This window comes from Amia ocellicauda, chromosome 16 (genome assembly GCF_036373705.1).
Source record: "Amia ocellicauda isolate fAmiCal2 chromosome 16, fAmiCal2.hap1, whole genome shotgun sequence".
NCBI classification, from domain to species: Eukaryota; Metazoa; Chordata; class Actinopteri; order Amiiformes; family Amiidae; genus Amia; species Amia ocellicauda.
The window spans coordinates 24,565,402-24,580,717 of record NC_089865.1 but is presented as its reverse complement, the minus strand read 5'-3'; the positions used below and the strand labels follow the sequence as shown (position 1 = coordinate 24,580,717).

Here is a 15,316-nt window from a genome sequence, read left to right as displayed (position 1 = left end):
GAGCCCTCTCCCATTCAGCCTTTCTCCCATTCTTGGTCATCAGCTGTGCCACGGTAAGGAGCCCAGATGCCGAGCAGAGGGCACAGGGCTTAGAAAGAGGACATTGTTTAATTCCTTCTTCTGGAGCTGGGACTGTGCGGACTGTGAAACCCATCTTTTTATTTCTTTATCTGTTGCTGTTATTTTGATTTAGTATAAGGGCTTTAGTTTCAGGGATTTTAGTTTAATTTTAGATACATATATTTTGTACATGTAGCACCCCATTGATGGCCCTTCCCGACTACACCACCCTCTAGATAATATAGTAGGAGAGATGGAGTCCTGAATACCTCCACTATACGTTTTCCCTGTAATGCAAGCTCTTTCAAGTAAATTAAACAAACAGACGTGGTTTATAATTCAAATATGCTCAGTTTTTTACTACTCAGGGCACATAAAAAGAGGTATAGTATAAAAATATACTATATATATACTAGTATAAAATATATCAGAATTATACCTAAATATCCTCATAGTGCATTTCAGTACATAGGAATACACGTAACTGAACACAGGGAAGACTGGTTGGTGTTCCGCCTCCCGGTCCAGTGCAGAGACATAGAGATTGTGCTACAAAATAATGTGATGTGAATGTGATGTTAACCACAATAATAATTATAGTAATAGATAATAAAGGTGACTAAACTCCATGCTGTGCAATCCAAATAAAGAGTGACTAACAAAATAAAGATTAAACAAAAGAACAATATACACAAATATTTCACCAGTGATCGCCTACACTATATATCCAGCCTCTTGTCAGTTTTGAATTAACAGAATTGAATCCCAAAACAAAGTAGTTGAAAGAATTAAAAGATGTTCTAAAAATATAAAATAAAGTCAATTTTTGAATGTTCCGAAATTGTTGCTTCAACCACACTGCTTGGGAGTTTGTTTCAGACTGTAAAAACTGTCTGTGTGAAGTGTCTCCTGTTTTCCGTCTTGAATGCCTTGAAGCCCAATTTCCATTTGTGTCCCCGGGTCTGTGTGTCCCTGCTGATCTGGAAAAGCTCCTGTGGTTTGATGTGGTCTCATGCGTTACTTCTTCCTCCCATAGAGTAATTATAGTGGACATTTTTATTACCTGCATGTAATACCTTGCAACTTGTCCACATTGAATTTCATTTGCCATGTGTCAGCCCACACTTGAATATTAAGTCCCTGGTGAGCCACCTATTTTTGGATCATCTGCAGATTTGACAAGTTTGCTAACTATCCCAGAATCCAGATCATTAATATAGATTCGAAAAAGCACAGTCCCTAATACTGATCCCTGTGGGACTCCACTAACAACCTCACTCCAGTTAGAAGTAACTCCTCTTATCGACACCCTCTGTTTCCTATACATCAACCAGTTCATAATCCATCTACTTACATTACCCTGAATAACTACGGCTTCCAATTTTAGGATCAGTCTTTGGTGTGGTTTCTGAAAATCTACGTGTATCATATGATGTGATGTGCAGCTGCATTTGTAAGTTCAAAAAACTAATAAATTAGTAAGACATGATCTACCTTGTCTAAACTCATGTTGACTTTCACCAAGAATATGGTTTTCATTAAGATGCTCCTCGATTTTCTGTCTAATAATTATTTCCAAAATTGTAGAGTTAATGCAGGTGAGATGGATTGGTCTGTAATTTCCTTGTTTTTTTAAAGTGTGCCTCAAAGCTAACCATATTGTGATCATAGTTTGCCATTTGCCATTCTCTAACTAGTGTCCCTCTGACTCTATCTTGGTCATTTGAAAATATCAAATCAATGCATGCTCTCTCTCTGGTTGGTTGACAAATTGATTGACAATCAGTGATTGGTTGACAATCATTTACCATCTCAACCATTTATATTTCTGCTTCTGTCATCCCAACTGGGCATTCCCAGTCTATGTTTAGGAAATTGAAATCCCCATTATAACAGCCACATCCTTGCTACATGCAGTCCTGATTACACTGTACAATGCAGCATCTTTCTGAATATCTGAGTTTGGTGGTCTGTAACACACTCCTACCACTAATCCTCCAGATCTTTTTTTAGTTTAGCCCATAAAGATTATGTTTCGTTAGCAGGATCTAATTTGAGTTCTTCTGCCTCTGATATACTGTACAATGCTTCCCCACTACCTCTTTGATTATGCTGGTCTCTCCTAAACTGTGTGTATCCTTTCAACTTGTATTAATCGCCATCATTTTCTGTAAGCCATGTTTCTGTCACTCCTACAACATCATAGTCACACTAGCAGTTTCCCTTTGCTTTCTCTCCTTAGTATAGCATCTCCCATTGTCAGACCTCCCTGCCCCCCTGGTCCGTAGCTTAAAAGATTCTCAATTTCTCTGCACATACACTCTCCCAATGCATTAGCCTGCCTTCTTTTAAATGTAGACCATCCAGTTTATACAGGTCCCATCTATCCCAGAAGAAAGACCAATGCCCCACCAAATCAAGCATAAAAAGACATAAACACAGAAATCAAAGAAAAACATTTACCTCGAGTAGGCGGTAATTGTTAGCCAATGTAAGTTAGCAACAATCCTGGCTTGCCCCATAACACATTTTAAAACACCACATTTACATTGGGTAAGCCAGGTTAATCAGAACAATTAATAATTAAAATCCTAACTTGTCCAACAATAATAGAAAAACATTTACCTTGAGTAGGTGGTAATTGTTAGCCAATGTAAGTTAGCAACAATCCTGTCTGGATATTATAGCTTACAATTACCAACATAAACAATATCAAATAAACAAAAAACACAAACAATTGTGCTGGGAAGTGTAAGCAATGTAACCAGCCAGCTTACCATTTCAACAGGTAAAAACAAAGCATCTAACTCCCAGGAACTGAAGGTTGCTTGTGCTGCCATATGTGTATGTCTTATTCTCTCTCTCCCTACACAAACTAATTCACCTTTATGTAGTTACTGCTAATTTGCCTAACTAGGGAACTGGTCTCACCTGTTACATTCAGTTTTATTTAATTTTATTACCCAGCATTTACTACAGGCAATTTTAACAGTTGTATTTTAGTTTATAGAATAAGCCTCCTGACGATATCCCAAATAGCTACTTGTCTTTTACATTGTAGTCTGACTTGTGTTTAATAAATGTCTTTGCTATTTACTTCGTCATGTTTCTGGCGCATGGGGACAAGGGTGGCATTGAGGCTGCCCTCCTCACTATAACAAACTTGGAGTGGTGTAGTCGTTCTGGTTGAGCTTAGTGCTAACCGTCACCCATGACATTGACACTACGCTGTATTTGTCAAGCACTTTTTTGTTGTTGTTGTACTGTTCAGCAAGTGATTGCATTGTGTTGTATGTTGCATGTGCTATTCTTCTCCAAGCTGTAATAGTCGGTACGGTTATGGCACTATGGTGGAAATTGGATTCCCTGTTATTGTCTGCGCTATAATAGAGCATGTGGTAATGCTGTTGTGGTCTTTGTTTCGCTGTAATGTTGTGGTACTACACAGCGCTAGGGTCAAACAAGACCCAGTCAGGAACTACATCAGGCCTGACCGATGTCACAGTTGGGCCTCTGTCCACCTCAGAACCAAGAGCTTGGCTCCTCCTACTGTTTTTTCGCTGGCCAGCATGAGGCCCGGGGACCTGCATATTCCTGTTCATGCGGTGCCCTGGGCATTTGTTGTATGCAGTAAAAACTTCCACAATATGAGAATATAACTAAGTGATAGCATGCACAATTCAGTAATGAAACGTTCTTGCATAGTCTCTAGAGGGTATTATTTATTGCTGGGCTTCTCTATATATCTGAAGCAAGTACATGTTTGATAAGAAAAGAGAACTTTGACTATGTGACAACTCAGTAAAGAAGCAGTCTCAGCCAATATAGCAAGGTGTATTATTATTAAACACTCAAGGGGATGTTGTTAAATGTATGCATGCATTGATAAGAAAATAGCATCTGTAGACAAAACATGTTCAGCTTTGAAGCAATACTCATTTAATTATTCCACTGAATACTTTCAGACTGTAACAACTCTCTGTGTGAAGTGTCTCCTGTTTTCCATCTTGATGCCTTCACAATATAGCAATTTACTTGTTATATAAGTTTTGCCTTGTAGTCTTGTAGAAATGCAGAATCTAGAGTAGATTTACGTTAGTTTGCTTTGAACTGCTGATAGATTAGGTATCATGAAACAATTGATGTCACCTAAACAGGAAGGATGAAAATTGAAAAACAGTTGAAAAATCAAAGAGCTTTCAGTTTTTTATATTTTTATATATTTTTTCTTTCTTATGACTGCTACATCATTATGTCATGACTACAGGGCTTCCACAGAACATAAGTGGATGAAAGACTGATTTAACTAGGCTAAAAATTAGAACTGACTTTAGAAAAATGTTTGGCATTTAAAGTCAAATGTTTTGATAAAAATAAAAAGATACAAATATATATATATATATATATATATATATATATATATATATCGATGTAGAAATATAAAGCAGATAGCAAAGGAATGGAATAACAAAGGTACAAAGAAGAAAAGGCAATAATCAAAGTCAGTCGGTAGGTTATGAGATCAGGCAAAAGGACTGGGGATGGAAATCCAAAGAACTAGGTCGTAGAGAGGAAGGTAGATCAGGAACACAATGATTTCCATCAGCACGAACACTCAGTAATGCAACTATGCAGCATAGACAAGACTTTGCAATAATAGGAAATAATGGGGTATACATACAGGGAACAGGTGAAGCAAGGAAACAAGATACAGGTGTGCTAACTGATTGGGAACAAGAATCAATAACCAATAATAGGGGAAACTGTGAACAAAGGGCCAGGAGGAAAAGACAAAATGAGAGAAGAGCGACATCTGGAGTGAACTTAGGGAAGTTCATGCAGGAAACATGACAACTGCATATTATTATTATTATTATTATTATTATTATTATTATTATTATTATTATTATTATTTCTTGGCAGACGCCCTTATCCAGGGCGACTTACAACATAAGTGCAAAACAAAGTGCAAAAATACAGTTAAGTACAAGGCATCAATCATTACTATTTCAATTTAACTAAAACATAGTAATTCAAAATTACAGGAGATTGATAAAACCTGACACACTGTAACCCACAAGAACTCAAATTTAAGAACAGTGCCTGCTACCTAAATTGACGGATGGATTTCATGGCAAACCAAATTACCATTTAGAGATATATTTAATTAATTAAAAGATATCTGCAAATATTTCAAGATTTCTTCAAATAATTCCAGATATCTTCAAATATTTCAAGATATCTCTAAATCATTTAAAAATATATGCACATCATTTAGAGATATCTGCAAATCATTTAAACATATAAGCAGTGAAGCACTTCTTACCCATTATTGATCTATCAGATCACAAACACCTTTGTGAATTTTTAATTGTACATGCTCGCTACTCAAATATACTGTAAACCTTTTTTGCAATTTTGCTGTTTCTTGCACTTATTTTTTTTGTATTTACAAGCCTAGTTTGTCATTGTAGTATACACATTGTACAATTTGTAGCCATAGAACTCTGTAAAATGTTTTTACAGTTCTTTGTTGGGTGTGAGACACCTTGAGCAATAATAATAATAATCATCGTCATCGTCATCATCATGAGACCTTTATAATAATGTATATAGTTATCAATAGTTCATAAAGAGGGTGAATAGTTAAGAGTCACTGGCATTAATACTTTGGTGTTATACATCAAATGAACATCTGTACCGGAGGAGTTGAACTTTAATTAGCATCCTCACGTTCACTTTATGTGCTATAAAAACAGCCATAAAACAGCTCTGTCTTAAGACCACAAGTGTGCGTATGTTTTATTTACCATATTAATGTAATTAGTATCCAGTTGTTACCTGCCTTGCCTGATTCATATGACATTTCATGGAAAATGTGAATATGACGACTTTCAACAAATGAGTCTTTCAAATGATCCATTATGTCTGCTCTGCTTGTGTCTCGGAAATTACAGCTTGAAGCTCTTTTCTGAAAATGTTAATCTGTTGGTCTTTTGACTACCTGAAGAGTTCAGTACTTCTCTCAATCCAGCTATACTGCATATTACCTGAAACTACAAACTACAAACCATTGTTTCAGGCCCACTTTTCAAGCACTCCCAGCGAATCAAGACTTGAGAAGATGTCTGTACCTACTGAATTAGTTCCAAATGCAATCACTCAAATATGTACTGCAGGTAATATCTTACAATTAAAAGAGATACCACAATGTACAAGAAAAAATAATGCTATTTTTATTTTTATTTTCAGTTATGCAGGTTGATTGATTGATAGTTTATTTTGTGTTATTTTAAGGTCGTTTTCACCATAGTTTAGCAATAAAAAACAACTCTGGAGAGACAAGCTCTCTAAGACATTTGGAATTTACATCTTCATTGAAATGTAATCTTGGGTGATCCTAGGAATCACTGTGATGATACTCTGTAAGCCTCTCCAACCTTTTGTCCTGGATGGCCCTGTGACAGTTAATCATAATTTGTATTGTATTACAATGTATCATTTAGAACAATCATCTATAAATGGACCTCTGGCCATGGACAATATTCCTTAAATTAAAGTAATTACCTTACAAAATGCTTAGTAATTGACATGTTAATAATGGTTTTGTAGGCTATGGAATAGAGAGCACAGTCTGTGTGGAGTTGGGCTATGGTGCCTGTTAAGTAATAATAATAATAATAATAATAATAATAATAATAATAATAATAATAATTGTCTATCATCTGTAGTGTGTTTGAAGAAAACAGAAAGCAATATATGTGACTGGGGCAGAGAATTGAATTTGCAATTAATACATGTTAATTGCCCCATTTAATCTCTCTCTCTCTCTCTCTCTCACACACACACACACACACACACACACATCTTACTCTCAGAATTATACCCTTTTCTTTGTAGAATTAAATTTCCACATGAGAGACATATATGTGAGAGTAAATACGTCAAAATAATTGTTATGGTGTGTAAGTAGATACTGATAGATTGATGAAGAGAGAGAAATGAAAAGTCTGACGTGAAAACTATACGAACAGTCGTTAATTGAAAGGGTTTTGTTTGAAGTCACGTCAAAGGTAGAAGTGTTTTATGTGCATAGGAAGGCAATGCTCTGCAGTCCAGAACACGGTTGAACCACGTTTATAGATAATTGATGCATGGTCTCTTCACAAAGTGACTGACGTAGGAAAGGATACTGCACACCCACGTTTTAAAAACTGCGTTTCTGCCGGCTATTTACTCCACAAAAATCTGTGCAAGGTGCAATAAGGAATTCTTTAAAGCGTGGCAAGTTTCCCAAATCAACCTATACATAAGGTAAGCCTTTTATTTTAGTCTACTAATGAAGCGCTGTATCTGACTGGAAGGGAAGAGTATAGCTTTAATAAGAAAACAAAACTGATATTAAAGTAGACCTCACCAACAGTAAATAGTTGTAATCGGAATTGATTTCCTCTTTAATAGTAACTTTATTAATTTACAATGATTTTCCAAAGCATAGGTGTATGCATTTACTTATAAATGTATGTATGTACAAAAACACTTTTAATTATATTACAGAAAATACATTTTCTAGAATACTATATTTTCAAAATAGTCGCAGAAGTCAGGTTATTAAAAAAAAAAAAACATTAGCCTGCATTACAAATCTACGCTTAAAGATTTGTAGTAGCGTTCAAATTATCATTAGCAGCTAGATCATATTTAACTATCCAACTTTAATGAAGATTATAAAGCTAATTTCCTTTACATTTTCAATATTATTAGACGTCTATCTTAAGATGTTGTTAAGGTGAGAACAATTAAGTTATAATGTAAATTTACAAATGTGTTTAACTTTTAACACATTTAGGGCATGTGTTCCATAGTGTAGGTCGGTATAGATTAAGCAGACATTATACTTACACAGAGGATAGCATTAGTTGTCATTTAACTGAACCACATTTCATTGATTATTGATTAATGTCAGAGTGTCTTAATATCTTGAATTGTGTCTAGCAAATTCTGAAGTGTCTTTTTTGTCAGTATGACCACATTAAATAAATGCTGTAAATGAAAGACGTCAATGAAAGCATGTCATTGCTGGTAAAAAAAAAAAGGATGACGATCAAATTAAATTAGTAACAAAAATCCTCTAAATCAATATTCTGATCACTCTAGGGGTTTATGTAAATTGCATCATGTGTCCACTTTCTGCTCATTTATGTAATTAATCATGTAATTAAATTATTTGGTTACATTTCAAATGAAGTTGCTTCCAATTACTTGTCTTTCCCTTTGAAAACCATGCTGTAATTGTCACACTTTCATGAGCTGTCAGAAACGGAATCAGAATTTTGTAAATTTGTGTGTGTGCATTATATGTTGTATGAACTGTAATAGTTTTCCCCAATAATTTTTAGTTTATTATTAATGATTTCTAAGCAGATGACTTTACCCAGGGTGACTTACAAAATAAGAGCATTACAAAAGTGCTACAGATCAAAACATAATACAATTACAAGTTCAAAATTACAGAAGGGCATAATTTGTATTTTCTAGGCTTTAAACCATAAATATTACCTCAGATAAGGTTAACTTTGTGTCTGCTTTTATTCCCTTGCAGCACTGGAGAGGTAATCAAAAATTGCCTCTACTGTATGTAGAAAGAAGGTGTTCAAATTTTTAAAGGAATGATAATAATTAACTCAGGTTAACACCATTAACCAGAAGTCCTAATTGACTACACTGGAATTCTGTTGATTTACATTTGCATTTAGTGATAGTGTACTATTTTTTACATTTTTGTGTTGCACCCGGCTTCATTTGTTTGAGTACACTTTCCATTACAGTTTTAGAAAATGTAGACAACATTTTAACAATTTGACAAGGTATCAAATATTATATATGTTGTAATTTTGCTATCAGTAGAAAAATCTTACTAAGCAGTGAAAATTTATATTGCACCAGCATTATTGTGTTCCTCAGCTCCTAGATGGAAAGTGCCAGCTGGAACCTCAGGCTTGCTCATACAGTGCTGCTCCTGGGTACACTGTGCATCAGCCCACACTGGTGCCATGGCATGATCGACCCACTGGCCCTGGGCAGAGCGGACCCCCAGTGCTGGGAGTCCTCGTCTGCACTGCTGCTGGAGATGAGGAAGCCACGTATCTCTGACTCCGTCTCAGGCTTCTGGGACTTTATGATTTACCTGAAGTCCTCTAACAACCTGAAACATGGGGCTCTGTTCTGGGACCTGGCCCAACTCTTCTGGGACATCTATGTAGACTGTGTGCTGTCCCGTACACATGGCCTGGGCCGCAGGCATCTGTCTGAGAGGAAACAGGAAATAACAGCTCTGCACTCTCTGGTTACAGACAGTAAGTCATCTATAGCTTAGATATGCTTCTTTAAAAAAAAAAAAAGTTGTTGCATTGTTTCCCAAAAGTGTCTTTACTGCCTAGGATATGTATGAAATGGTTGGGAATGATTAGTGTAAGTTATGCTAGGAAACATTTAGTTTAAGGTTCCTAAGTGGTGTTTCTGGTAAAAGCCTCAGCTCAGAGAGCAGGGTATAACTGCCTGTATTGAATTCAAGACCCTTGTCCTTACCCATTGCTCTCTTCACCTAGGTCCTCTTTCCGGTCCATCATTTTAGCTCTCCCTAGATCCTGTTCTCTCCATTCCACTTCTAGCGACATTAGGGTTCTATTGTCTTCATCCTTTAAGCACGTCCTTAAAACTAATCTGTGATTATCTCTGATACCTTAATTATATTCAGTGTAATGTGCAGAATATATTTCATAGTCATGTTGTTATCCTTCTTATGTTGTGTATATGTACAACATTGTATGATAGTATCTGTAAAATCTAATGTCACCTTGTATAAAGACATCTGCTAAATAACTTCATATTGTATGGCTCAAGCTGGTCTCCAACCGCAAGTATCTCATTTCTTTAGTCAGTTCTCAGGCACTGCTAAACAGGACAGGGTGGCTAGATGTTGGTTGGTTGGTCAGTTGATCCTCAGCTGTTCACATACTAGCAATTCCCTGTAGCTCCTCTTCTGCTAGGAAAATCAGACTATCAGCAGTTCCTGCTGCATCAAATAAGATTGGTGTAAAAATTAGACAGTGGGCATTCAATGTTTTTTTACATTGTCACATTTTGCTTTGTATCTTAATGGGCGGCACAGTAGTATGGTGGTTGGCACTGCTGCCTCACAGCTCCAGCGTTCCTGGGTCCTGGCTCGGGGTGCCTGTCTGTGTGGAGTTTGCATGTTCTGCATGCGTGTTCGCATGGGTTTTCTCCAGGCACTCCGGTTTCCTCCCACCATCCAAAGACATGCAGGTTAGGTTAATTGACCATGCAAAATTGCCCTGTGTGTGTGTTGCCTAGCAATGGCTAGGTGCCCTGTCCTGGGTGTATTTCTGCCTTGCACCCTATGCCTACCAGGATTGGCTCTGGCTTCCTTGCAACCCTCACCAGGATAAGTGGTTTTGAAAATGGATGGATCTTAACTTCAGCTTGTGACTTGTGGTGTGTCTTTCATAGTGGATCTTGTATGTAGTCCTTGGGGTTGATCTTTTCTCATTCAGGAATTTGAAAACTAAAGATTCAGTGAGCCTAAATAATTAAGGTAATTAATTAAAACAACTAAAAAACAGCAGTAATAAGAAATTCTAACTGAAAAAGCATCTTGTGATTGACAAATATATCTGTGTCCAAAAATATCTAAATGGAAAAAAAGAGAAGCTGTTACTCAGACAAAATGAATATTGAGAGCTTAAATGGATACAGAGGATTCTAACTGTGTATCATCAGTTACTGAGTTATAGTTCATATAAGGAAATAAGTCAATTAAAATACATGTATTAGACCCAAATCTATGGATTTCAAGTCTGAAGTTTTGAGGGATCTGACTGCAGTAATGTACACCAGAGCTGCAGTCAGGCCAAGACCCTGAGCTTCCCTGATAACGTTTCTCAAAGTTTGTGCATAAATTAATCATTTGTGCAAACCCACAGTTTCATCAACTGTCCAGGTCTCTGACAGTGAAGAAGCTGGATGTGGAGGTCCCTGGGCTGGCGTGGTTACACATGAGTGTGGGCCAGTTGGACATACTGCCAAATTCAGTCAGAATGCCAGATGCACGCTCCCTCAAAACTTGAGACACCTGTGGCATTGTGTTGTGACAAAACCACACATTTTACTGCTGCCTTTTATTGTCCCAAGCACAAGGTGCACCTGTGTAAAGATAATGCTGTTTAATCGGCTTCTTGATATGCTGCACCTGTCAGGTATATGGATTATTGTGACAAAGAAGAAATGCTCACAAACAGGGATGTAAACAAATTTGTGCAACACATTTTAGAGAAATACAATTTTTGTACGTGTGGAAAATTGCTGGGATTGCTTTAATTTCAGCTCATGAAAAATGGGACCAACACTTTACATGTTGAATTTATATTTTTGTTCAGTATATATATTCCGACTGTCCAAAGTTTAGTTATTAAAAATAGTTTTTGACCTTCTGAGTAACGTATTTTGGGAATTACTAATGAAATATTCGTAACTAAACAACCCCAAATCTACACATTACATTTCTGCTTGATAAACTATAAATACCTGGTTCCTAACACACACCCCTAGCATTCTTCATTCCACATTAGTATAGAGCACATGCCCCCTAGCTTGCTAGCTCATCACAAGGATCGTTATAGTTCACCTACCTGAGTTCAACTCCAGCCCTCTTCCATGCTCCATGTCCATGCTTCAGCGGGTGAAGAAAAAAACCTATTCCATGAAGAACAACTAATACTACAGGTTCAGCATTCCTTGATCGAGACTCCACCACTTCTGCTCACATCCATCATCAAACATTCGCCCAGCAGCTGGATCATCCAACCAATCCACAAATTCACTACCGCCCCCGTAGATCTCCTTTCTGTCAGTTCTTCAGGTCGGCCATGGACTGGACAGCATCAAATATCACCTCACTTATTCCCACAGGTCAGCACCCAGATCTGTGGCAGTCCATCATTGCCACCTCACGCCACGACTCCCCATTCTGTTGCTCCTGCAGGTCAGAGATGGACTGGACAGCATCCAGCATCACATTACTTACTCCCGTAGGTTGGTTCCCAGATCTTCTGCCACCCATCAGTGCCACTTTCCTCATAGATCTCACATCACTCACTCCCAGAAGTCAGCTTATGGATCACCAAGACCTCCATCAGTGCTACCTCACCCAAGTGGTTCTCAAAGCTGAATCTTTCTAGCTCCCCCAGCAAGCCTCCAAGGCTTGCCTCCACAGCTCACCCAAAATCCAAGCTTCAAACATTTGCTGCACACCGCATTGCCCCTCTCTGATGACATAATTCCCTCCCTGTCTCTGATTCTTGATAGGATCCAGTGCAACCCAACTGTCCATCTTCTTGCCATTCTTGCTCGTGTAGAGCTGACGTGCACACCTCCAAAATCTCAACAACGTGTCGTGCTTATCTGCGGTGCTGTGCGTCAAACAAATGCTGCTTGTTTAAGCAGGGAGATTCTGAAAGCAGCAGGTCAGAAAAATTATGTGGTGACATACGAAAGTATATTAAATGCATCTCCTCATCCATGAAACGCATTTGACACACTAACAGATTATCTTACCCATCATCTGACCTAGAGGTCTCACAAAACTTTGGGGCACTGTTTGTGTCACACATAATTTTGTGCACATAATGAATATTTTGTCCCTCGAAATTCAAATTTCGGGCACATAATTCACATTTCGTGCATAAAATTAAAATTTCCAGCACATAATTTTCATGCTTTGCAATTTTGAGGACAAAAAGTTAAATATATTTTGCCTTCCGTGGATGGAATCAACACCCGAGTATGCACTGTCCACAAAATGATGTAAGGAAAAATACATTTTGTGCACAAAATGTAAAAGTTGCATTTCACGGGTTTCCGTTTCTGTGTTTCTTCTTTGTTTTCTGTAGATTCTGTTTTGGTAAATGCAACACTGCCCCCTATGGACACATTAACATTATGTGCAAGTATGTTTGCAGATACCTATGCGAATGACACCTGCACCTGTTTGGAGAGACACAGATGCAAAAGCATAATTCAGCCTTAACTCTACCATACTCTGCCCCAGTTTCCATTTCCACTGAAATTGTTTTACCCATCACTGCATATTTTGGAGGTCTAACTTGAAAACAAATACAGTCTTTATCCGAGATCTTTGCCAGTATACATAACTAATAAAGGCTGTTCCAGTTACCACATATTTCACAACCGCTTCCAATCACTAACCAATTACCAATCCATGCTAAATATATCCTGATTACCTAAATACTATTGCTGACTCTTTCCTTCTTTCAAATTCAGAACCATGCAGGAACCAAATATAAGTGACCCAAAACAAACAGATTATTATAAGTGCCCAGATTCTGTGTTGGTGGTATGGGATTCTACCCAGTTCTTTTTGGGGGGTCCGATGGGCTAACCCATTCCGTCAGGTTGTCATTCCCCTCAACCAAATCCTTCATATAAACAATTACTCATGCCAAATCTTAATTGGGGTTGTAATCTACTGAATTTAATTTCATTTTGGAAGTAACAACTCCAATTCCACGCAGCCACTTCCACTCAATAAACTATAAATACCTGTTTTTCTAAAACACTCCCATAGCATTAATCTTTTCACATTTATCCTGCTCAACTACTCCTTGGTTCATAGCGGAGGTGTCTTGTGTCTGTAAAGTACTGAAGTAGTAATGGAATAATTGTTCCCAAGGGGTTCAGGGGTTCCCAAGTTGTGGTCTGTGGAAAAAGTAATAATAGCATCTATAAATTGTTTTTAGATATGTCTGTGGTACCAGTGTGTGCACAGCCCTTGTACATGCATCGTGGCACAGTAGTGAAGGTATCATAAAGAATTACAAATTAATTGATGGATTAAAACAGGCACACTAAAAAGGAAAGAATCTGAAAATGAAAGTCAGAGTTTTCTGTTTAGTTTTTTCAATTTCTTGGAAACATTGGGTAACACCTGCAAAGTGCAGCTGCACAAGCTCTTTTCTATCCCTGAGTTAAAAAAAACAACTGGATTAGAAACCACTTTGTGAATGATTTTAATGATGTGCTTACAAATCTGAAATCAAAAGAACACAACAGCTTAACATAACTTTCAAGTGAGTAAGTCATTAAAGCACCTGATCCCTTTTGCAATAGCATATGTTTGTTAAGATTAGTTTTATGCTCTTGTTGCATTAAAATCAAAATGCCAATGTAGGCTGGATGTGTAATCATATTTACAGCTAAAACTGTCATCACTCCAACTTGACATTGCTGTAGTCAGTGAAACAGCACCCCATCTCCTACATTACGCTGTTAGAGACTTCAGTGTAGTGTAGATTATGAGTAGTGTAGTGTAGAGTAATGTAATGTAAAATAGAGTATTATAGTGTAGTGATGTCTAGAGTAGAGTAGTGTAGTGTAGTGTACTAAAGAGTTGTTTAGTGTAGTGCAATAAAGTAGATGTGTCACAATTTTGGGACTGTGTATTTTACGTTTACAGAGGTGTGCCTATGATGGAAGTCCAACTGCACACACTGCACTGGCCTAAGAGTACACCAGATGTGGGAAGGCATCAGTATAATGGAGGTATGGAGTGTAACTTTGTTTCATTTTTTACTTTTCAGAATCATACATTCGGAGCATAAGGAGTAACTTCTCAAAGGAAAAGGAATACACCCAAGATTTGATAGGAATTCATTGGCATAGAATTGGGCCAGGGATTCTGGGCAAATTAACTCGAGCTGTGGGCATTAAGAGAAGCTCCAGTATGTAGCAACTTCAAATGTTCAAGGGACATTTCCGTGTTTTGTACTTTTGATGTATTTAATAAAAAGCAGATCGTGATGTTTTTTGAGTTGTGTTTGTTTGTATGTGTGTGTGTCAGAAGATAAGACACCCACTGCAATATGACTTTAATTGAGTGGAGGGCTTAAAGACAAATTTTATTAAAGAACCTAAAACAGTTGACACTTCAGGAAATGACTTCTTTCTTGAAGAAGTTACATGATGCAAGACGTGATGCAGTATGAAACAAAAATCTGGACCTAATCAAAGTTATCATGCTGCAAAAATACATATATTTTTTTTAATGAAAAAGAGACTTGTGGTATCAAAACAAACCCTTTTTTCCCTTAACATCATCAATTAAGTAAGCAAAAACAATAATTAACAGTAAAAAAAATTGTAATTAATAAAAATATGATTA

The 15,316-nt window shown here is 37.2% G+C and overlaps 1 protein-coding gene across 1 annotated transcript; it reads left to right on the top strand.

Moving 5' to 3' along the window:
- Positions 1 to 7,219: 7,219 nt before the first annotated feature.
- On the top strand, positions 7,220 to 14,940 carry LOC136711816 (protein FAM237A-like). Its single transcript, XM_066688321.1, has 3 exons — positions 7,220 to 7,374; positions 9,025 to 9,416; positions 14,736 to 14,940. The coding sequence occupies exons 2-3, from the start codon at positions 9,032 to 9,034 to the stop codon at positions 14,882 to 14,884; spliced, it is 534 nt and encodes a 177-aa protein (XP_066544418.1). The 5' UTR covers positions 7,220 to 7,374; positions 9,025 to 9,031; the 3' UTR covers positions 14,885 to 14,940.
- The last annotated feature ends 376 nt before the right edge of the window (positions 14,941 to 15,316 follow it).